The sequence below is a fragment of the Scatophagus argus genome, chromosome 18 (genome assembly GCF_020382885.2).
Source record: "Scatophagus argus isolate fScaArg1 chromosome 18, fScaArg1.pri, whole genome shotgun sequence".
Classification (NCBI taxonomy): Eukaryota; Metazoa; Chordata; class Actinopteri; family Scatophagidae; genus Scatophagus; species Scatophagus argus.
In genome coordinates, this window is record NC_058510.1 from 8418170 (window position 1) to 8439645 (window position 21476).

At 42.2% G+C, this 21476-nt stretch overlaps 3 protein-coding genes across 13 annotated transcripts; 2 read left to right on the forward strand and 1 right to left on the reverse strand.

The window, feature by feature from the left end:
- Positions 1-156: 156 nt before the first annotated feature.
- Positions 157-9223, forward strand: dync2i1 (dynein 2 intermediate chain 1). Of its 2 annotated transcripts, none has more exons than XM_046371370.1 (23): positions 157-273; positions 1073-1126; positions 1245-1899; positions 1992-2059; positions 2194-2421; positions 2528-2590; positions 2978-3028; positions 3272-3503; positions 3677-3779; positions 3974-4103; positions 4208-4319; positions 4397-4491; positions 4610-4739; positions 4858-5030; positions 5233-5395; positions 6143-6256; positions 6391-6452; positions 7143-7194; positions 7294-7354; positions 7653-7752; positions 7857-7988; positions 8338-8561; positions 8656-9223. In XM_046371370.1, exons 1-23 carry the CDS (start codon positions 160-162, stop codon positions 8825-8827), a joined length of 3288 nt encoding a protein of 1095 aa, XP_046227326.1. In that variant the 5' UTR covers positions 157-159; the 3' UTR covers positions 8828-9223. The 2 variants fall into 2 exon arrangements, with proteins under 2 accessions (XP_046227326.1, XP_046227327.1); XM_046371371.1 differs by lacking the exon at positions 157-273 and adding an exon at positions 680-829.
- A 492-nt stretch (positions 9224-9715) lies between these two features.
- wdr97 (WD repeat domain 97) lies at positions 9716-19002 on the forward strand. 10 transcript variants are annotated; one of them, XM_046371561.1, is made up of 22 exons: positions 9717-10076; positions 10817-11010; positions 11101-11678; positions 11757-11875; positions 11967-12690; positions 12776-12924; positions 13001-13237; positions 13337-13427; positions 13533-13665; positions 13781-13857; positions 13936-14023; positions 14120-14272; positions 14564-14719; positions 14830-14943; positions 15020-15259; positions 15375-15569; positions 15651-15772; positions 16304-16465; positions 16811-16983; positions 17090-17154; positions 17245-17363; positions 18984-19002. In XM_046371561.1, exons 2-19 carry the CDS (start codon positions 10825-10827, stop codon positions 16884-16886), a joined length of 3600 nt encoding a protein of 1199 aa, XP_046227517.1. In that variant the 5' UTR covers positions 9717-10076; positions 10817-10824; the 3' UTR covers positions 16887-16983; positions 17090-17154; positions 17245-17363; positions 18984-19002. The 10 variants fall into 10 exon arrangements, with proteins under 10 accessions (XP_046227520.1, XP_046227523.1, XP_046227517.1 ...); XM_046371564.1 differs by lacking the exon at positions 18984-19002 and having other exon boundaries at positions 9716-10076; positions 15375-15554; positions 17245-17518; XM_046371567.1 differs by lacking the exon at positions 18984-19002 and having other exon boundaries at positions 9716-10076; positions 11256-11678; positions 17245-17518.
- si:ch73-174h16.4 (leucine-rich repeat-containing protein 14) lies at positions 18014-20588 on the reverse strand. The gene is made up of 3 exons (XM_046371568.1): positions 19971-20588; positions 19016-19876; positions 18014-18906 (listed from the first exon to the last, which is right to left on the reverse strand). The coding sequence occupies exons 1-3, from the start codon at positions 20246-20248 to the stop codon at positions 18339-18341; spliced, it is 1707 nt and encodes a 568-aa protein (XP_046227524.1). The 5' UTR covers positions 20249-20588; the 3' UTR covers positions 18014-18338.
- Positions 20589-21476: the final 888 nt, after the last annotated feature.

Genomic DNA, 21476 nt, shown 5'->3' on the forward strand with positions numbered 1-21476 from the left:
CGCCCTATCGTTGACATCGAACACTTGAGTTTCCGCAACGACAGAAAGCCTGGGGATGCATTGCCTTGCACAGAATGGCTAGCTGGATCCACAGCTCTATCCGCTCTGCCTCTACACTGAAATGAACATTTCCAAAAACGCACAGGGACCAGGCACTGTATGCAGCCAGCGGCGCCAGGAGCCCAGCTAAAGAAGGAAAAACACCGCCATCTGGTTCTCACCAGCGGTAAGCACAACCTGCAAGGATCATCTGTGTTTGCTACTTCGGCAGCTGTAAGTAAGAGTGAAATAGATATTCTTAAAATGCATTTAAGAAAATAAACATATATAATACTATTTTATTTATGTTTCAAACAAATGCGTATACTACTATATACACTATATGTTACTATCTTGCTAACTCTATCAAATGCCACAGCCGTTAAGATATGACCTGGTGAAAATTGACGAGCACAGAGAAATCGATTAACAGAGGAGTAGCAAACATTGACTATAAACACAAATTGCAGCACTAAGGACTTAACTACTTTCAGCCAGTATAATTTTTGGAACAATGTTTTAACATTTTAACACGGATTGTCGAAAATACACATTTAGTAATAAAGTCGTTGACCGTTGCCAAGGCAACTGGCTGGTGGGTTGCTCTGTTGCTGATTAATAAGCCTGTTGTCAAGCTGAATTGACGCGATCGCCCTAGTTTCAACGCACTGCGCTTGCGCTCCAGGAACTTACCCATTATGGCGGCGTCATTACAAAAATATGTGATCATTTTCGGCAGTTGAGAGACTTCGGAAATAAAAACACAGATGAGAACATGCACAGTGACAAGGTAACTACTTTATCTTTGACCGTACCGTGTGCTGACTGAAGCTGGGAAATGTATTTTCAGAAGTTAACGTAATTTATGCCGTAGCAGTTAGCAGACGTTAGTTATATTTCTGCAGAAATGAGTATTGTCTTGCTAATTGGCATAGAATTGGTTTGATGTCTTGAAAACATGTCGATGTTGTCTTTGAGTGAGCGGTGTTATGATCATCTTCATTTAGTGAACACAAAGAATCTATTTATTTAGAAAATTACCTTGGAAGACACATGGAGAGCAGCTGACCTGAGAAGGCAAGTCAGGGTAAGTTTTCGAGAGAATCTTATAACATTGCAGAAGGCGGTGATTCAAGATGAATTCATATCAGCGGACAAAATCACTTCCAAATAATACAAACGGTTTTGTTTTCTTAAATGTTTAGAAAGAAGCACATGCTGATGAGAGAAAGCACCGTGGTGGGGAATCCATAGAGAGACGCCACAGAGACCCAGAGAAGGAATCCCGACGCGAAGGAGACAAACGAAGGGAAAAGGATAGTACAAGAGAAAGAAGAGATGAAGATGACAACGACAGATTTGCAGATCGACGGAAAGAAGGCTCACGGGACAGGAGAAGTGATAAGGAAAGGGATAGGAGAGATGGAAGGGAAAGAGACAAGTTGGTAGATGGAGAGAGGAACAACAATGATTACAAAGAGAACAGAGACAAAAGGCGAGATAAAGAAGAAAAGCATGAAAGGGAAAGAGACAAGGAAAGACACAGAGACAGGGAGAAGGAGGGGGAAAGGGACAGAGAGAGACGTAACGAGAAGGACAGGGACAAAAGGAGGGAAGAGAGAGACAAGGAAAGAAGGAGAGAACACCGGGATAGAGAGCATCGGATAGAGAGGGAGAGAAGGAGACATGAGGAAAGCGGACAAGGAGAAAGAGATTGGACAGAAAAGCACGAAAGAGAGAGGAGAGATCGGCATCGGGAGAGAGAAAGACACAAAGACGAATATGAAGATAAGAGGAATGACAAAGAAAGACGAGAGAGACATGAAAACAGAAAACATGTGGAACTGAAGGAGGAAAGAGGCAAGGCCGCACTAATGTGTACTCTTAGCTTGCTATGTTCATGGGATTATTATGTCCATATGGAGTCAACATTCATATGTTTCTTATTTTAGAGTACAAAAAAGAACATAGAGGACATAAAGAGGAGGGAGAGAGGAGACACAAAGAGAGAGATTATCACGTAAGCATCTTCAGTCACTTTGATTGTCTGTTGCTATATTGCAATTTAAATAAATTAATTAACACTGTGCCTTCACTGTAGTCTCATCTCATTGTGGTCGCATCTTTTCATTGTGTGGATTTTGTGCACCTCAGGACGAAAAGCGGAAGCATGACGGCGAATCCAGGAGGCATCGAGACTTGAGGGAGTCAGGTGAAGAGCTCAGGCCTCACCGTGGGGGCAGAGAGCGAGCAGAATGGGACAAATATAAAGAGAGAAGACACAGAGAGGAGGAGGAAACTAAAAGAAATAATGACAGAGACAGGACGACCGCCAAGAAATCAGTATCTGACAGAAGTCATAGACATGAGATTAAAACTGAGGTTTGTATGTGCATAAATTTCCTGTATACTTTAGTCTGTGAATCCTTTTAAGGTTCCCTGATGGACTGTGTGGCTTCCCCCCACGTGTGTCACTTTTGTCATCCAGGATGCAGCAAAGGTATCCGAGCACTGGACAGCTGTGGAAGTTGAAGGAGACACAGAGGAGCCTGTAAGATGCTTTGTTACTTTGCTGTGCGTTTGTGGGGGACTTTTGTTTTTAATTTAATGTTGTGTCTTTCTTATTCACACTGATAACTGGCTGAACATAAACAATATAATATCACGACAGTTGCAAAGGAAATACACAGCTTCATACTCCTGTTACTTTCAAACCATGAAGTTTTGTGCTGAAACTGAAAAAATAAGCTTGAACTGACTGCTGGTGAATTGGTTTTGTGAGTCCTCTGCTGTGTGCACTGCATGCTGTGCTCTCTTTTTTTTCACAGTGCTTTCAGCTTTAGTCTCACTGTAATGCTGCACAGTCTCAAAGAGTTTCTGCTTGCTTCTTTAAGTATTTAAGATATTTTTGCATCTTCTTTTTATGTCATGTCTGCAGGTTGTCCATGATGAACAGTTGGCTGAAGTGGAATATGAGGATGACTTTGAGGTAATAAAACAATATTCCATATATGAAATAGACCACTTACTTTCAAACAAAATCCTCATGTCTTTTAGTTTTCTTGTCTCCATTCATTCTTTAAAATATTTATTCTTATTTTTGTGTAAATTTTGCATGCTGTAATCAATTAATGTTCGAAGAAACTGGTGAGTACCCTTTCCTAGTGCATTCATTTTTATTCTTGTATGATGCATATTTCAATAAAAAGTGATGGGATTTCTCTGTTCAAAGGATTATGAGGAGGATTTTGAGGAAATTGATGCAAGTGCAAATGAAGATGAGGATGAGAAAGAGCCACAGCATTCAAAAATGTGTGAAGAGAGGGAGGAACTCACAGCTCAGAGGAGAAAGGAAATTGAAGCAATTCAGAGAGCCATGGATGAAGAGAACGAGAGAGTCGGTACAGCTCAGTCCAGAATAATTTCAAACAAAGACGAAGAAGATGGACCTAAATGGACCAGAGGTGCAGTTAATTCTTTTGTCTTATATATCCAAAATATATCTTCTGATTAAAGACCTTTATGTTAAAGCATCTTACAGTGTTCCCAGATTTGTTTGCTTGCTCATTTCTGAGCTGAAGAGTATTTTGTGCTGGGTTATAGGGGACATAATGCTTCTTCTCTGTCCTCTTAATAGGGTCTGAAAAGAACGAGAGTAGAGCCTCTCAGCGTGGGAAGTTTATTGACTTTGTGACTGCAAAGCAGCGCGCAGTTAGCAAGAAAGTTGCCACAAAACAGAAGTATGTTAACTCGCAAAAACATATTTGTGTTAAATGGATAATTTTAGTGTGAATGGAAACTGATGGTGACTCATGTTTTATGATCTGTGAGCACAGTGTATGTGTTCTTTACTCTTGTACATACACAGTGTGTGTATGTTTTGTGTCTTGTTTTTTTTAATTGTACCTTTAATGTGTATTTTTTCTAACTATAGGAAACGCAGCACAGAGCTTCTTCGCTTAATTGATCTGGATTTCTCAATGACATTCTCCATTTTGGATCTGCCACCTGTTAATGAATATGACATGTATATTAGAAACTTCGGAACGGCAAATACTAAACAGGTCTGTATTTGTTTCTGTTACTTCTTTCACACAGATATCAGTAGCCAAATTATAAAAGAGAAAAGGAAGATATGAATAAGTCTGAATGACTTTGTCTTTGTCAGGCTTACGTTCAGTGTAATGAGGATAATGCAGACAGAGACATCCAGACAGAGGAGATAGAGGTGTGTGAGAAGTGGACACAGCATCCTCCAGAGCACAACGGAGCCTGTGGAGGTAAGGAACAGAGTGGATTCTCACTGATGAACTCAGTGTTAACATGTCAACTTCAATAACTGTTTTCATTTTGACAGGTGCAAACATGTCCCAGGAGACTCGAGACAAAGCCATAAGTGAAATGAACTTTGATTCACAGCGTCTGACAACATTTCTGCGCTCAGCCTCACAGGTCATCTTTTTTCTCCTACAGCGTTTTTAGTGATGATTTGAACAGTTTTCGACCTCCTACTACGTGAAGGTTTTTGTGGCTGAAACTAACGCTCGTTGTCTTTTGTGACTGAATTAAGGTTATGGTGGTTCTGTTGGAAGAGGATCAAGCTGAAAGAAAATCCCTAAATAAGCTGAGCTCTCAAACAGACATGTTGTCTTTCAGCGAAGGAAGTTTACAACTCAACACTAAGTTGCCTTTTCTTTATGGTACACAGAGTGTTTTATCTGTTGATACTTGTACTTGCTGTATAAACCAGTGCATGCATGTGATTACGCTACTCGGGTAGCTCTTCCTGTGGATTATACCATTTCTGATCAATTGCAGGTCGAACCATCAGCTTGGTGCACTTTTCTCAGGTCCAGAGGCACACCATGATGTCAGTCCACTGCCCCACAACTAAACCCAGTGCTGTGCGTCTTGACAGCTGCACCATCATCTGCATCTGGAACATTTGGGAGCCATCCAGACCTCAAAAAGTCCTTGTCTATGAATCTGAGGTGATCAGGATTGCAGTTTTAATGTATTTTTAATGATTTAAATTTTCCCTAAAGGCCAGTTTTAAAATGCAGTATGAATCAAAACCATTTTCTGGTCTGAAATAAAATCTGCCAAGAACTTGCAGAAGAACCAAGTCACCTCACCTCTAACGTGCTTAAGATCATCTACCAAAATGCTGACTAACCCTTTTTAATGCTGCAGGTGCAGTGTTGTTGCTTCAGCCCTGGAAAGGCCATACTGGTGTTTGCAGGCAGCTCTGTCGGCTCTGTGGTGCTGTGGGACCTGAGGGAGCATGCTGGTAACCATTACCGCTTGAAGATCGGGGAGGATGAGTGGACTTTCCGACAGCCCACTTTCTCCACTGGTATGTTACAGATGTTTCTGTTATTTTTCTCGGTGCATTACAATAATACCACAAACTTATGCTCGTACCTCAAATCATAGTCATTGTATAAAGGAGGTGGGGATTTCCCTGTGTGTTTTTGGAAGGTTCACTAGGTTAAATTTAATTAAGACTTTTAAAAAAAACAAAAACATTTTTAACACCACATGTTTATAATTTAATACCTGTTTCACAGTCACAGTAGCAAAAGTATGAAAAAGGTTAGGTGCCTTGCTCAAGGGAGATTTTTCAGCCAGTTTTTGCTAAAAGTACATATAACAACGGTTCATAACATTCATGAATTTACAAACTGTTCTTGATCAATTCATTAATATCTTCTAAGGCTTCTTTTTGGTTTGAGGGTATTGAAATTGTTCATTTTTAAGACCTGCAGGTTCCCAGATTCCCTGTCCCATGTAATTGCTCATGCTAATTTCCAAATCCTTACAGCAAGCATGTGTTTACAGAGCTATTTTTGTACAGTTTTACTTTTAGAATATAAAGCTCCTGGATCTTTCACTGTATTATCATATTTCACTCTTTGTACTGCAGTGCCAGGGAGATGAATGTCAGCACGCACTAAATGGCGAACATCCTTATTTACTGTATATGTTCAGTACAGCCCCTGACCTTCCTTCCACTTAAAGATCAGAGGCTGTTTTATTACGTAACTGAGGCGTTGATTCAGTGTGTGTTGATATCCTCTCTTTTGTCACCTTGTCGACACAGATGCAGTGATGGCCAGCTCAGGCCATTTTTCATGTGTGACATCTGTAGAAGTTGTCCCATCCACTGTAGCAGGGGGGCTGGGGCCAGAGGTCCCCCTTTTGGCATCTGAGGAAGGTAAGGAATGGTTTAGGAATGACAAACCCATCTATGAGGATCACGCGTATCATGTTATAAATGTGCCATGTATGAATGTTTTTTGACATTTACAGTTTCATGGTATTTAATTGCTATTCTGTTTCATAATGCAGAGTCATCAGGATTGTCATTCCAACTGGCGTCTCTGGACGAAAGCGGGGTTTTAAATTTCTGGGTAGGTAGGGCAACATGGTAGTACATGTATAGTATATATGTTTCAAACTGGGAAACATTCCAGCCCTGGTGGGTGCAGAGGGAGAGATGTGAGGCTGAGATACTGAGTGAGGTGAAAGTGACAAGAGCATCCCAGTGTTCTGAAAACAACAGGAAGTTAGTTTCCACTGGTTTTCTCGATGAGTTGGTAACATAAATCTCATGGAGGTACTTTAAAAACCCTTAATGTCTGAGTGCCGCAGTCTGAATCAGAAATTGTGCTCCTTCTCAAAGTCATAAACCAGTCAAATCTAACCACACTGATATGATGCACACAGCTTCAGACTCAGCTTGGTCTCATTAACTCCAGTGTCACAGATTGGAAGTAAATAACCACAAATCTGCTTATCAATCACAGAAAGATAAATGCTCCTTATAAATCCAGAACTTGCCTGAGAATCATCACATTTTCTAAACTCACTGACTCCGTGGCACCATTATACTTACTGTCTATATTATTAGGTATTAATAGGTGTGACTATATCCATTTATATTTTTGACATTACCAAGGCTCAGAATGGCAGTCTTGTTGATCCATTCATATACAGGTATTTGCCCTATGTTGAAAATCTGTGGACAGGGTGACTTTGCTCTACACAAACAGCAGTTATGACCCGATGGACTTGCATGACTCCCTCTCTGTGTCCTTTAGGTAGTAGTGGAACTCCCAAAAGCCAACGAGGCAGGCTCTCCAACAGATCTAGGTAAGGCGAGCACGTGTTAGGACACTGCCTCTTTCAACACAAACATACTCAGCTTCCTCACACATGGTAGTAGCTTCACCCTCTCGTTCTTTCTCGCAGGGCTCAGGCCTGGGGGCAAAGTAAAGTTACTTCACAGCTCCTCCGTCCTCACTGTTGAGAGGTGAGATTTATAAACAACTTGAGATGATCATCCATCACTGCCAGTCACCACGCTCAAAATACCCCACAATGTCTTTCCCCAGTGGAAAACAGCTCCTCTGTCGTAGTCATACGATCTTGTTTGTTATGTACCGCAGGCTGTTGTTTGTGTCACCTCAAGATTTGACGGGAACATACAGCATCTGTGGTCCTGTATGTGCAGCGTGAATGCGATGCCGTGTCGTGCTCTGTTGCGGCACTGTAACCTTTCACCTGTTGTTTGGCATTTTTCTCCTTCTCTCAACCTGCTGGGCTCTCAGGGTGTCACCACGAGATGCCGCGAAGACGGGGCCATTCCAAACACTTCATTTAAAATTCCTCCCAACTGACTCCAATCATTTCTTTATCGGGACCAATATGGTGAGCATAATCCTGTCTGCTACAGCGTGATATTCTTTCAGATGAGCTCCCTTGACAGTATTTTTTGTCATTTGTGACAGTGTATTGATATAATTTCTGTCTAGGGTCTGGTCAATCATGGAACGAGTCACGGTTTGAAGGCTCTACCAAAGTTTTACAGGTTCCAGGAGGCGGGAGTCCGACCTGCTGACATCAGCTCAATCCACTTTTCTCCCTTCATGCAACACTTGTTCTTGGTGAGAGTACAAAGATCATGTGATGTTTGTTTGTTTTCCCCAAATTAGAAAATTATATCTTTTTTGCTGCTATAGAAATGTTTAAAAACAGGAGAAGTGGCTGCACAACAGTGGCCTGTAAGGATCCAATGCTGTGCACAAAATTAAGGAAACTGATCCAGTTTTTCAGGGTAATTTGATTATGAGCCATTTCAAGAATTTTTTAATTATTTGAGTTTGCTTTAGCTGTACTGACATTACAGGAAATATTTAGAACATTAAATTTGCCTTAGAAAGCAAGACAGATAGGACAACATTAAATACAGAAGAATTATATAAATACAAAATAATTATTTTTACCTTATTCCAGGTGGGTTGTGGGGATGGCAGCATCAGGCTGCACACAGTCAGTCATGAGCAGCCTGTGGCAGAGTGGAGGAATGGCACAGCTGGTGAGCCGGTAGTCTCACTGCAGTGGGCCCAAACCAGACCGGCTGTCTTCTGTGTGCTCGATGCAGCCTCCAACCTCCACATATGGGACCTGCTGAAGAATGATGCAGAGCCTGTGATCACTGAGAGGATGAATTCTGACAGGTAACGTGAGACAGACAGGGATGATGTTTTGTTCCTGAGGAAGTTTTAATTTGTTGTATTTACATGTGGTGTACATGTTCTGCTCTGTTCTCAGGGTGACGGCCATGGCTGTGTTTGGAGACTCAGGACGACAAAACACATATTCAGGAATAGCTCTGGCGCATGAGTCAGGAACAGTAGAAGTGCAGTATTTCACAAAAACTTTCACTGCTCCCCTTACTGGTGAAGTGGAGAAGTTGGAGCATATGATGACTGAAGGCTTCTGAAATACTTCATGTTGTATTGCTGCAATTAGACTGATCTTATTGTATTTGTTCAATAGATTTGCTGCATTTTTGAACCCTAAAGAGCAATTTATAAATTGTTTTTTGTCTCAGTCATATTGTATGGTATATGTCATGCTTCAATTTGGTGTATGTTTTTCCTCTTAATTTATTTACTGACAATTTTACATTAACGTAGCTATGAGAAGAATGTGGCTACAGACCAAAGATCTTCTACGTCATATCCATCCCCTATTCATGTAATGTTCTTTATAAATACATTATGGCAACATATAATGTAAATGTTTGCCGATGTAAATAGCTCTACTGATTGATTACTGTAAAATATTTGACCGGTATTAATAGGTTTCATTTTTATACAATAAAAGATGGAGTGTATCTAGCTGACCCCAGTTTAAATATGTTATGTTTAAACAGGGCCATATCCAATACTTTAGAAATACAGAGTTAACAGTACAGAAAGATTTAACCTGACACAAAAAATCTATTTTTTTATTAATCTGTATTTTTACGATTTCATTTATTCAGTTAAGAGAAAAACTGTGTCTCGAAAATTTAAACTTTTCATGATGTATGAAAAACAATCTCTCTTTTCAGCTATGAAAAGCAGAATTTCATATTTCATAAGAATTAATGGTAAAGCAACGTTAGAGGACAAAAGTTAAATCGGATATAAATATAAAAAAGGAATCACCAGTGGGTTTTCCGTGGCCATACATTACAAGAACACATTTCTGACGGTGAAATAATGAGTCTTTATTCTTTGTCTTTATTTATTTAGTCTTTATTTATTTTCCTAGAAGTCGTCAACATGTATTATACATTTCTAGAGCAAACAAAACATCTCGTAAAGAATGTAAATTCCCAGGTCCCTAAACATCCCAAATTCTAGTTACTTTGGACATGCGCTCAGTGTTCTCAACGGAAGACTTGTTTAAATTCAGGCTATTGCACTCAAAGACGAAAAGAATAAAATTACAGATATTTTGTATACGTTTTGTGAAAAACCGTTTTGCTACTAAAAGTCGAATTTGTTCGACCAAAAGTTGTGGATGTAGCCGAGCAACCCGTTGCCAACACAGACTGAGCTCCTGACGCCGGGACCTGAGGGTACAAACTTTAGCGCACTTAACGCTAGCTTTCGTTGTTTTCATCTGAACTAACCAAACATTGAACAGAATAAACAGACACACTGCTGCTTCTGGGCTACATAAGCACAGGCTGGTGGGAGGTAAACACAAAGCTTAACTTCGTTTACCCACATTTACGTTATAAATCTTCAACTTTATAGAAGAACTTAAAACAAACTGATTTAAGCTCTTGTAGCTCAAGGAGTAACGTTAGCTAAAAGGCGAGTTATTTTTTGTTTGTTTGATTGCCTTATGCTGATGACCTGAATTGAAAACGTGTTTTTTCCACATTTTAAGTAGTTGACCGAATACCATTTAATCTCTTCACCAGATATTCTGACCTAACATGTATTGACCTAACGTGTTTTCTCCCAACTTTAAGCCTTAAACTCACAAACGGATAATGGACACCAAGGGACACGCTGGCTTTTAGATGTCAAAATTGTGTAAAACAGAAGAGATTAAAGAAAATTGCAGAATGATGGTCACCATCTTTTACTAACATAAGCATACTTTTTTCAGTCCAACAAAGAAAATGTCCCAAACTCAGGACTGTTTGGTATAAACTTTTATACCTAAAAGAATCACAAAAGCAATTAAGTTGTTAATAAATTAATGGATTTCACAAGTGTAAGATTGACTCCCAAGGGAAGTAAATGTAGCACCTGCAGGTGATTTCACAGGAAATTAACGATTTGTCTAATTGTTGCCTGTTTCATTCTGTCAACTGCCTCTTTAAAGCAGACCAGAAAACAGTCTTTGAATATTTGTTTTTCTTGAGTGATCTGCACTGGGAAATGTCACACAGCCATCAGCAAAACAGAGAATTTTATTGCAAAAGGTCAGTGCATGCAGGGGAGATCTGTGCAGAGGCTGGTGGAGATGGTGGGCCCAGGCGAGGAGATGAGAACAACAACGCTGGTCCTCTCCAGTCCTGCACTGAGCCTGGGCTCTCAGAGGACTGGGACATCAAATGGAAGGACGCTTGAAAAGCAAAATGTTTCCAATCAGGATGTGAAGCAAGCTACAAGCAAGGTAGACCATGTCGACAGGAAGCTTACCTGCTTTAATCACTTCCAGAAGTCTCACATGCCTTATATGCTTTTTCTATGTCTGGCTGTTTAGGTAAAAACATCTAAGAGAAAGCAGCATGTGTTCACTCACGGCCTCCATCGCCTACAGCATTTCTCCTGTGACAGCCCTGTGCGGTTCATGATGTATTCTGAAGCTGCTGCAGCATTCATCAGTCTCCATTCAGACAACACAGTTTGCCTTTACAGCACTGACGGCCACAAGCAGACTTTCTCAGCACACCTCCCCTTCATGGGCCTGACCAACACAAAGATCTCTGGCTGTCTGGTGGGTTGGGGTCCAGGGCCTGTCTTCGCTCTTCTGGACAGTGAGTTACGCCCACTGGATGCTGCTCATGATGCCCTGGACATACGTGTTTGTCAGGCAGCAGAACACTCCACAGAGTTGGTGACTGCAGGTGTGGGGAACGTGTGTGTGTGGTCGGTGCGGCTCATGACGTGTAAGGTGAAGATACAGGAGGGGCTACAGCACAGCACGTTCACTCAAATGGCCTTGGTTCCCCCACGATCTGACAGGCCCCACAGAGCATTTGTTGTGAGCGGGCAGCTTGTCACGGTGGTCGACGTTGATGCCGGCAAGGTTTTGGAGCACGGGAGGGATCTCTACTCACGGTACGTATGGGAACATGTGATGTGATTGGTGGGCCGTTGAATTTCTTAGCATAAAGATTAACGCCTTATGTTTACCAGAGATATCACTGCAATGCTGTACTGCTCTCACCTGGACCGTTTGATCACTGCATCTGAGCACTCCATTAGAATATGGGGTCCAGATTTGGAACTACATGTGGTTTTCCTCGGACATAGTGGTAAAGTCTGTGCACATTGTTTGTATCCCTTGCAATGACTATACTTGATTGTTGTGTTGTTTTTAAATGTTCTGTTTCTCTTTGTGTTTAGGTGTGGTGAACTCACTGTTCTACTCCCCTGCACTAAGCATGCTATTATCAGCATCTGTGGATTGTACAATCCATTGCTGGAACGTTGAAGAGGGTGATGTGATTGAATGTGTCCACACGGAGCAGAATTCCCCTCCGTTGTGCATAGGGGGAAATAGAAAGGGAGAGACTTTCTTCTCCTTCTCTCACCAGGGAGTTGACTTCTGGTCCATCAGAACCTTGTACACTCTCCACTGTAAACTCAAAGGAGATGAAGGAGCCCCACTGAGACAAATCTTGGTTTCCTCATTCCCTGCTCCTTTCCCTACACGAGTCCTCTGCGTCTGTGGGGACAGTGATATCATGCTTGTGGCTGGAGAAACGGGAGCAGTGTTGGCTTCCTTCAAGGCAAAGCAGAGGATTTTGTGTGCTGACTACTGCCTGCAAAAAGAGATTCTGTTGGCTCTGACTGAGACAGGTACGGTGCTTCAAGCCAACGCACTCACAAATCCAATCACTTTAATGCAAGAGTGGGAAGGGAGAGGCCAGGGGCCTTGGCTGCAGAGGGACAGTGTGACTGAGAGTGACGGCCAGAAGCTTCCGATCCCTGGCCCCGCTTGCTGCCTTGTGCTTTACAGCTATGTGGCTGAAACACAGGGAGCTTTAGAGGAGTGGATGAGCTTGCAGGAGAGAAGAGGATGCAGTCACAGGAGGAACAGGGCAGCGCTAGATGATGCCAAGAATAAGTGAGCATTTTTTCAGCTTTTAGTAAATATCGTATGGAGAAAATGTCTTTAATTCAGCGAATTTGTACTTCTGTGCTTGAGGCAGGTTTTTGATCATTCTCGGCCAAAGTGGAGGCTGTGTGAGTGTTCTCAAAATGGATAATGGAAAGGTCTTGTACCGAGCACCGGCGCACTATGGCCAGAGAGTCACCACATTGCAGGTGTATCCTGAGAATGGCTACCTTCTCTCCACAGGTATTTTTCCAGTGTAACTTTATTGTTTTTGAATGCTTGTCAGTGTTTGCATAACAGTTTTACCCTAATCCCTAAGGTGAGGACATGACAGTTGTGGTGTGGAGAGTAAACCCCTATGTCCAGGAATGTCTCAGCCAGCACCTGAGGCTGCACTATGGCCAGCCTCACATCTTCCTGGCAGTACTGGGGCCCCAGCTGGCCTTGACCTTTCATGAGCCCAACAGTGACACCTACAACCTGATGCGCTTTAGCCTGCTCAACCAGAGTCACATCGAATGTCCATCCAAAGAAGGACATTTAGACCACTTCACAGGTCAAGAAAACATAAGAAATAGCTTTGAGTGATAGTTTGTGTGATGAATTGATTGTTCTGCAAGTTTGTGTGTGAGTGACTGGCTCTGTTTTCCTGCAGGACTGTGTGTATGTCCTGATCTGGAGGTGTTTGTCTCCAGCAGTCTAGATGGGACACTGTGTATCTGGAATGAGAAGAATCACATCATCGAGTAGGAGCTCATTATCTGCCGCCGATCCTTTACATTACAGTTGTGAAAAGCTTACAGTAATTCAGAAAGTATGTCCAGTTGTTTATGTATCTGTGACCCCCGCAGGACGTTACAGCTGAATGCAGTGCCTGAGTGTCTGGCTTACGGTGGGTTTGGAGGGAAACTGTTTCTTGGCATCAAAGGGGATCTTTACAGAATGAATTGCTCAGAGTTCCTGCCACACTTCTACCAACAAATGGTAAGTTATCAGCATGCAGGGTAGCTGATGGACGCATGGGACATAACTTAGACCTTTTCACCCAAAGCTGCAAAATACAAAAAAATATTTCTTTAAAACCCTTTTATTTTTACAGCTTCTCTACACTTATTGTGCTGAGCGTGTTCCCGACCTCCCTATCGTTGAGAATGAAGACCAGCATAGCAAAAGAAAGTAAGATTTATTTATATTACATACTAATAGTGATCCAAAGCGGTGGTTATAAGCTGTGAGCAATATCGATGCTAACAGGAATGCCAGCCCAGACAAAGAGGAGGAAGATGGATTGCCAGCCATCAGCAGCAATTTGTTATTGACTGAAGACACGTGGAGACAGAAGGTGTGTAAGTTGATAGAATTGAACGCCTGACAATTGCACTCTGAAAAATGTGTTCAAATACCCTGTTGAATATCTGTTCCATCTGTCTTGTTCCAGGAGTTTGAGAGCTTAGTGACCAACGACCTAACTGTGCTCCTACAAGACTCAGTAAAATGCAGAAAAGGGAAGCCTCCTAGTACAAAGGAAACCAAGAAAGAGGCTTTTGATCGCTACATGAAGATAATATATAGGTTGCCCCCCAATATTAAGGTTTCTTCACCTTTCTTCCTTCACTCACTTTATCTGATGCTTGCACTGGTGTGCATCAGCTTAAAGGTTTAATAGGAAACTGATTTCTGGATATGCAGGCGAAACACAGTATAAATCTATAAGCTTCTTCAAGAAGAAAATCACGATATTTCGTAAAGAAGCATTTGCATGATGTAAATGTAGCAGTATTTTTGCCTCAGCTTTCAGAAATCAGCTTTTGATTTAAATGTTTTGCACATTTCATCAATCAGAGAGTATTATGTCATTGATAGCATAATACTATCTTTGCAGATTGATTTGGAAGACATCTTTGACCCAGATAAACTTTCATTTTATCCTGCACCATATGATGACAAGCCCCGTAACCATCCTGCGTCAAAAGAAGATGTCTGCCCTGAATTTAATTTAGACATTCCTGTGGCTGTGGACGAAAAAAAAGTAAAAATTGTTAGTGTGATAAGCAAAACTTTATTTTCAGTCATTTTTGAATTTTATTGCTAAGATTTACTATAATGTGTGACTATGTCTGGAAGCAAAGTTACGATCTGTTTCTCTAGCTGCAGAAGAAAAAGACTCCAGCAACAAACTGTAAACCAAAGACCCTAATGAAAGTCAAGCCATGGCCTGTTGCCATACCCAAGAAACCCATCATTGTGGAGAGGGATCAAGAGGTAACTCCATGAATTGTCTCATTCAGTGTCTCATTTGTGTGTGCACCCATGTTTATATCTTCAGTTGTCCCTGTAGACTTCAGAGATCATTTCTCCAATAAAGGAACCCAAACCCAAGACTCCCATCCCACCTCCTCGCAGTCCAGAGATCCTTTCTCCAATAAAGGAACCCAAACCCAAGACTCCCATCCCACCTCCTTGCAGTCCAAGGACCACAGCACCACTCATACAGCGGGAACCCACTCCAGAGGAGCCGGCGTTCCTCAAACAGTTTACAGATGCAGGCTGGTTTAAAGACCTATATCCTAATAAAAAGGTTTCCTATGCCAAATATATACATATATCGGCTGTTCCCCGGGAATTATGCCATTCACAATGATAAAGTTGATCCAAGTTGAGACCTTCATGAATATGTGTGTGTTTGCGTGCAGTGCATCCCAAGCTCCCTGTCTCCAGAGGACTTCTCATTGCAGCTGTTGGACTGTCTAAACACCTGCAGTGTGCCGTCAAAGCGGGAGATCCTCTCTGCACTGCAGGCTCTGCATAGCCAAGGACTTTTACAGAATACAGACAAGCTTTATCAGAGCCTCAGTGAAATGATGCCCAAATTAGTGAGACCTCACATGGTACTGTGTGTGCAAGATCATGACTGTCATTGTGAATTATAAGAAGCAGATTTGTTTAATTGTTTGTCCTGTGTGTTTCAGTCACATGTGGAGCGTACTGTGCTTATTGAAATGCTGAATCTGTTGATGCATCTTAAATCTGCTGGCCGTGACCTTGTGACGAACCTCCTCACTCTTCTGGCCTTTAAAAAATTGGGTTTCCGGTGAGTCCATCAGTGTTACAATAACAATTTATGACAATGCGAGCAGCTTTACCTTTACATTTAAAGTGTCTATATAATAATGCATTGAATGACATTGTGTGAAAACAATGTAAGAGTTTCAACTCATTGTTGGCTGTGTGGCCCACAGCTTTACTGTCATCATCTCATAGTGCAGCTGTCAGACACAGTTAGCAACAAGCTGGTGAACAGTTTAACATTTGTCAGCTGACATTTTCCTTAGGGTTCTGAGGCCAAAAACAGCTAACAAGTGTTAATTGAGTTAATATTGTTCATCAGGTGAACAAAAACAGAAAACGTGAATGATAATGTTGCTGCTGGATGTGTGAATAAACTGCTTGCTAACATACACTCATATCAGCTTGAAAGGGTTCCATATGTCAGTGTTGTGTTCACAGTCAAAACTTCTTCCTTCAGTTTCTTATCCAGGTTGAATCTAGGAAGCTTCTCATGTGAAATTTCAACTTTTTTAAATGACTGGAAATTTGTATCATCGTGTTGTCCCGTCAATAGAGAGACAGTGCTTCACATGCTGACTGCGTTAGGGGTGAACGAGGCTGAGCGGTGGTTGTGGCCGGAGCTGGAGAGCTGGGACTCGGAGCTACAGGACCCGTTTGATATCTGGAAGAGCCTCCGTGACAGAGCAGATTGTTGGCTGGAGTTGCTAAATGCCAAGTAACAAAGCTTTGTTTTATTTAAATCTTAAATTCTCTGCCTTCAGTTTTTAAGTCTGGGGGGAAAAATGAAACATCTTTCACATTCATTATCACCCATCCATTAGAGTATTTTTGAATGTGACAAAAGGACAGAACAGGTGTTTGAAAACTGAGAGGCCCTCCTGTGTATCAGCTCTCTACTGCTTCTGATGTCCTTTACTGTGACCTGAACTCCTCTAAATAGGAGCACATGAGAATTTGTCACTGTGTTTTTGACTGGCATGGCCTGTGGTGTTGTGGCTGGTTTTGGCTTGCTTCTCTTAGTGATTAATTGCTTTCTATGTCTCTCTTTCCATACCATCAGGAACATGACGGGTATCTGTACCTCAGGAGTACAGCAAAGTGCAAGCCTCCAAACTCCGGTATTGTGGATGTGCTGAATTATTTCTGCTCCATCCAAAAAGACGAGTTCATTAAGGCCCGATGTACTGCACCTGCTGGTTGCAAAAACACAGTGGTCTTGCCTCTGTATGACTGGTATGTAAAAGTAACATAAATATGATAGAGAAATCTGCACAAAGGCAGTCGACTGTTTTGGGTTTCTTTTTTTTTTTTTTATCTGATCTAATGACTTTTTCTGTAGTAGTTCTCAACCAATCCTTCGTCTTGGAGAGACTCATAGCATGACCAGGATATCCCGGCCACGAGGTAACATTTCACTGTACTTTGGAGAAGATGTGCAGCTGTGTTTGTAGAAGTCTACTGGTTACTAACATCCAGCGCATTCTTGTCATACAGGTTTAGCTCTGCCTCCCCTGAGAGACCGTCCTTCCCTCATGCGCTTTCCCAGTTTCATCTCCTTGCCGTTACCTCAGGTCAATCTTCGCCCCTTTCACATCAACTCGTATGAGGACCAGGTGAAGAACTTGTATCGTCGCTACTTCATTCTAGACCAGTCACGCATAGACTACTACTACAGATGATGCCTGCTCCATTGACACCTGATGAGTCATATAACAAACAGTTTGAGATATGTTTGTTATTTTGACCGTTAAATGACTCTTAACACTTTGCTGTATGACTGATTTATTTTTTTAACTTTCAGTACGTAAATTCATTCGTGTGGTACAAAGCTGATTGGTACAGTCGCTTCCTTATAATCGTGATACTTTTGGATAGATGATGTACAAGTTGAACGAATACAAAAGCACATCATCCTAAACATTTTAAAACAGATATTCAAGAAATACAGAATGTAAATGAGAACAGCACAAAGAGAAAGCACGACTTGGTAAATTAAGCAAAAAAAAAACCAAAACAGTTCATTGGTATGAATTTAAAATAAACCTCAATATTTTTGTAGTTACATTCAAGGTCTACTAAAAGAAAAATTGTGCAAATACTTAGCAAGGACACATTAGAAAAGAATACCAGTCGAAATTGTAGGTTTGGTTGTTGACATGTAGTTTGCGTGTGTAACAGCTGATCAGATACTGAATCTGAATGAGTGCTTTGTAGAGGCACAAAGGCAGACAGCATGCACTCCTGAAAGAGAGGGATGTTAATCTTTTGTAAAGCACTGAGACTTTTGTGAGTTGTTTTTTTTTTTTTTTTGTGCAAAACCAGCAGTGACCGAGGCAGTAATTTAATTTATACAGTCAACATGCGAATATATTAAAGTGTAGCACCGCTTTATTGAAACATGGATTAATGCTGTCTCCTTCATTAGTCCAGCTTTTCTGTTTAACGAAGTGTGTGCATAAATGAATAATTCATTCTTTGCTTGGTGATACTACAGATAACCACACACTACAGCATTATTAGATTGATAATTTGATTGTCAGGTGTATCTACATTGTTCTGATACATGTTAGGACCTGTGTCCTTCTGCTCTAGTCCGTAAAGTCTTTATCATAGTTAAGCAGGTCGCATGTCAGAAAGAGGTCAGTGCGTCCACCTTCTATCAGCAGCCTGTTGAGCTGACTGCTGGTTGTGTTGATGTTTGTGGCTTCATCCAGCGGCCAATCTAAAAGCTGAGAGCTGGAAGGCAGGTCAGGAAGGCCCGGCTGGTAGTCCTCGAGAGGGTTGGGGTAGAGGAGGTTACGGAGGGAAGGCATTCTCATAGCCGTCCTCATCAGGTCCATGAGGCCTGCCTTGGACAGTGGGTTCAGGGCCAAGGCCAAGCTCTTGAGGGCCCAGCAGCCTCCTAGTGAGGGCAGCAAGAGTCCCAGCAGGCTATCGGTCAGGCCGCAGCCACTTAGTGAGAGGTGCTGCAGGCTACTGGAAGCCTGGGAAAGGAGGCGGCGGATGGAGGGCAGGGTGCTTTCATCCAGATGGTTCTCACTTAGATCAAGTTGCTGCAGTGAAGAAGCATGATGGCTGCAGGACAGATAGGCGAGGTCAGTTGGGCTCAGGCTCAAATATGGCAGCTCCAGTATCTCGAGTGGCTGAGGCAGTGAGCTGTGAGAGGAAGGACAGAACATTTAAATATTAATGAAAGAGGTCTGATTTTATTCTCATACTGTTAATTTGGGCAGGTTAGCTTTTTCTGGAGGGGACCAGACCTTACCTAAGCAGCACACGAAGCTGTCCAGGCAGGCGCAGTGCAGTGAGGCTGAGGCGTCGCAGCCCTTGTAGCTTTGCCAGACCCAGTGACAAGTCCCTCAGGGCCTCTTCCAGGCCTGGGTGGTCTCTGCGAAAATCCAAGTTGCAGTAGTGCAAGTGAAGAGAGTTCAGTGCGGGGAAAGTGGAAAACAGAGGCAAGAGCTCAGCCAAGCCAACCACCCCGAGGCTGCTGTAGCGAACATCAATGCCCAGAAGACCCTGGCGAGGCAGGAGGTCTAGCAGGGTCCTGATACTGGACACTGAAATCTCTTCCACACGCAGGTATCTGCACTGAAGCTTGAGGGGTCCCAGTGTGGTCAGAGCCACGCGAACACGCTCCCAGGATCGAGCATTCACAAAAAGATCAGCTCTCACATTCACCAAAACGTCACTATTTACATCTTTTTCTTCTGTCTCCTTTCTGCTGCCTCCTAAATCTGTTATTGAAATCTCTCTTTTCCTCTCTATCTCCATCCTCCTCCTGACACCTTTAATCAACTCCTCTTCACCCAGGATCTCATATGATCCCATTTTCTCTCTGTGTTTTCCACCCAGCTCCTCATCATCTGTGCTCGCCGCATCCCCATTTGGTTCCTTTCCCCTCATCCACTTCCCCCTCTCTCTTTTCACATCCTTTTCTCTCTCCAGAGCTGAGAACCTTTTCCTCTCCCGATCTCCCTCTCTCCTATGTGCTCTCTGTGCTCCAGCTCTTCCCTGAACAACCATGGTGCAGAGAGCTACGGTCAAAGACCAGCCTCCCATGGGGTCTCCTGTACCTCCTTCATCCCCTTGCAGTCCACAGAGGTCCAGAAATCGCAAGGCATACCTAGTGAAGAGGAATGGGTCTTATGTGTTGGTCAAAGGAACATTGCTAAACAAGATTTAAATCATGATCCGAACACTAACGAGAATAGGCGTACCTTTGGTCCGACAGTCCTCTGGCAACTGCAAGTAACAGAGCCTGGATGCAGAGTCGATTTGGCGCAGTTTCTCCTTTCTTCCTCTGTCCACCGACACGCAGTGAGCGTTCAGGCCATCTCTGCACCAGTTCACCCACAGCCAGCGGTCTGCAGCTGGCGAAGGCGGCTTCCAGCAGCGGTCTGTAAAGCTCCCTGGGCACCCACCTCAGCCAGCAGGGTGACGAGCTGTGGTCACTCACCACCTCCCTGGCACAAAGGCTCACCAAAGGCAGTAACATTTCAGCAGAGAGCAAGGTGAGTTTACACAGCAGCCGGAATACTGTTGCGTTTAACTCCTCTGCAAGAGATGCGGACTTGACGCGTCTAAGAGTTAGCTAGCTGAAACTAGCTACAGCGAGAATAACTTTATGATAGTAACTTGATGCGGTCTTGTAAAAATCCCCCAAATAAACTTTATAACATCATCTGATATCTACTTTGGCTGAACAGCTATAACGTGTGCAGACTCGACTGAAAATCTTTAGCGAGAGAAATATTAGACGCTGGCACATCATGTTAGCTAACTCGACAAAGACTGAGGAAGCAGCCGCCACAGCAGCAGTGTTTACAATCGAGACAGACGCATGCCAGTGACGTAGCACGTAAAGGCGAGACGTCACGACTGTAGAAACGAGATCATAGAATCGGTCTTGTGCACTTGCCATTTCTTTACTGCTATTTTATTATTGTTTTTGTGCCGTTATTTCCCACAAAATCTTGTGCGGCTACTGTCACATAATAGTATTATTTAATTAATAGCCTAGTTAATTAAAAGTGTGTACGGCTACCTTTCTACAATGCTGAACATCAAGTTCTGTACCCCACTAAAAAAAGACATATGCTAATGAGATGTTTCTAGGAAAATGTTACGACTTATGTAACAATAAACACACGGGGTTCAACTTAAGTAAAGCTATCACACATGTTGAAGCACTCATGGCTGCCAAGTTTATCCCTCAACCTTTAACCTACAGTAGGTTTCAGGATGGATAATTAAACAGCTTGACTCTGCAGGGAATTCTGTGTTTACTCTGAAAGAAACACTATTATTTTCTAAAAATGCATCACTTCAAATTAAGACCTCGCATTCAGAATCTAAATAAACTACTGATAAGTAGCAGCAAGCATCAAAAGGGCAAAATATTACAGTAATTGGGTTAATATAATTAATATTTAAATTTCATTATTGTGTTTTCAGCAGAGAGCAAGGTGAGTTTACACAGCATTATTTATTGTGTTTTTGTTATTTATCTAAGACTTCCTGATTCCTTCACATTAAAAAAAAGAGTTAAAAATAAAGTAAGAAATAGGCAAAAGAGCTATGAGCTCTGAAAAGAGAAGTATGTTTCATCAGAAGAATTTTGATGTCTCTCACTGTTTCTGGTCCTTAAAACGAGCCTGTGGATTAATCACTAGATGGCGCTAAAGGATCATATGCTGAATCCCTTCTGCCTAACAGCAAGCCTG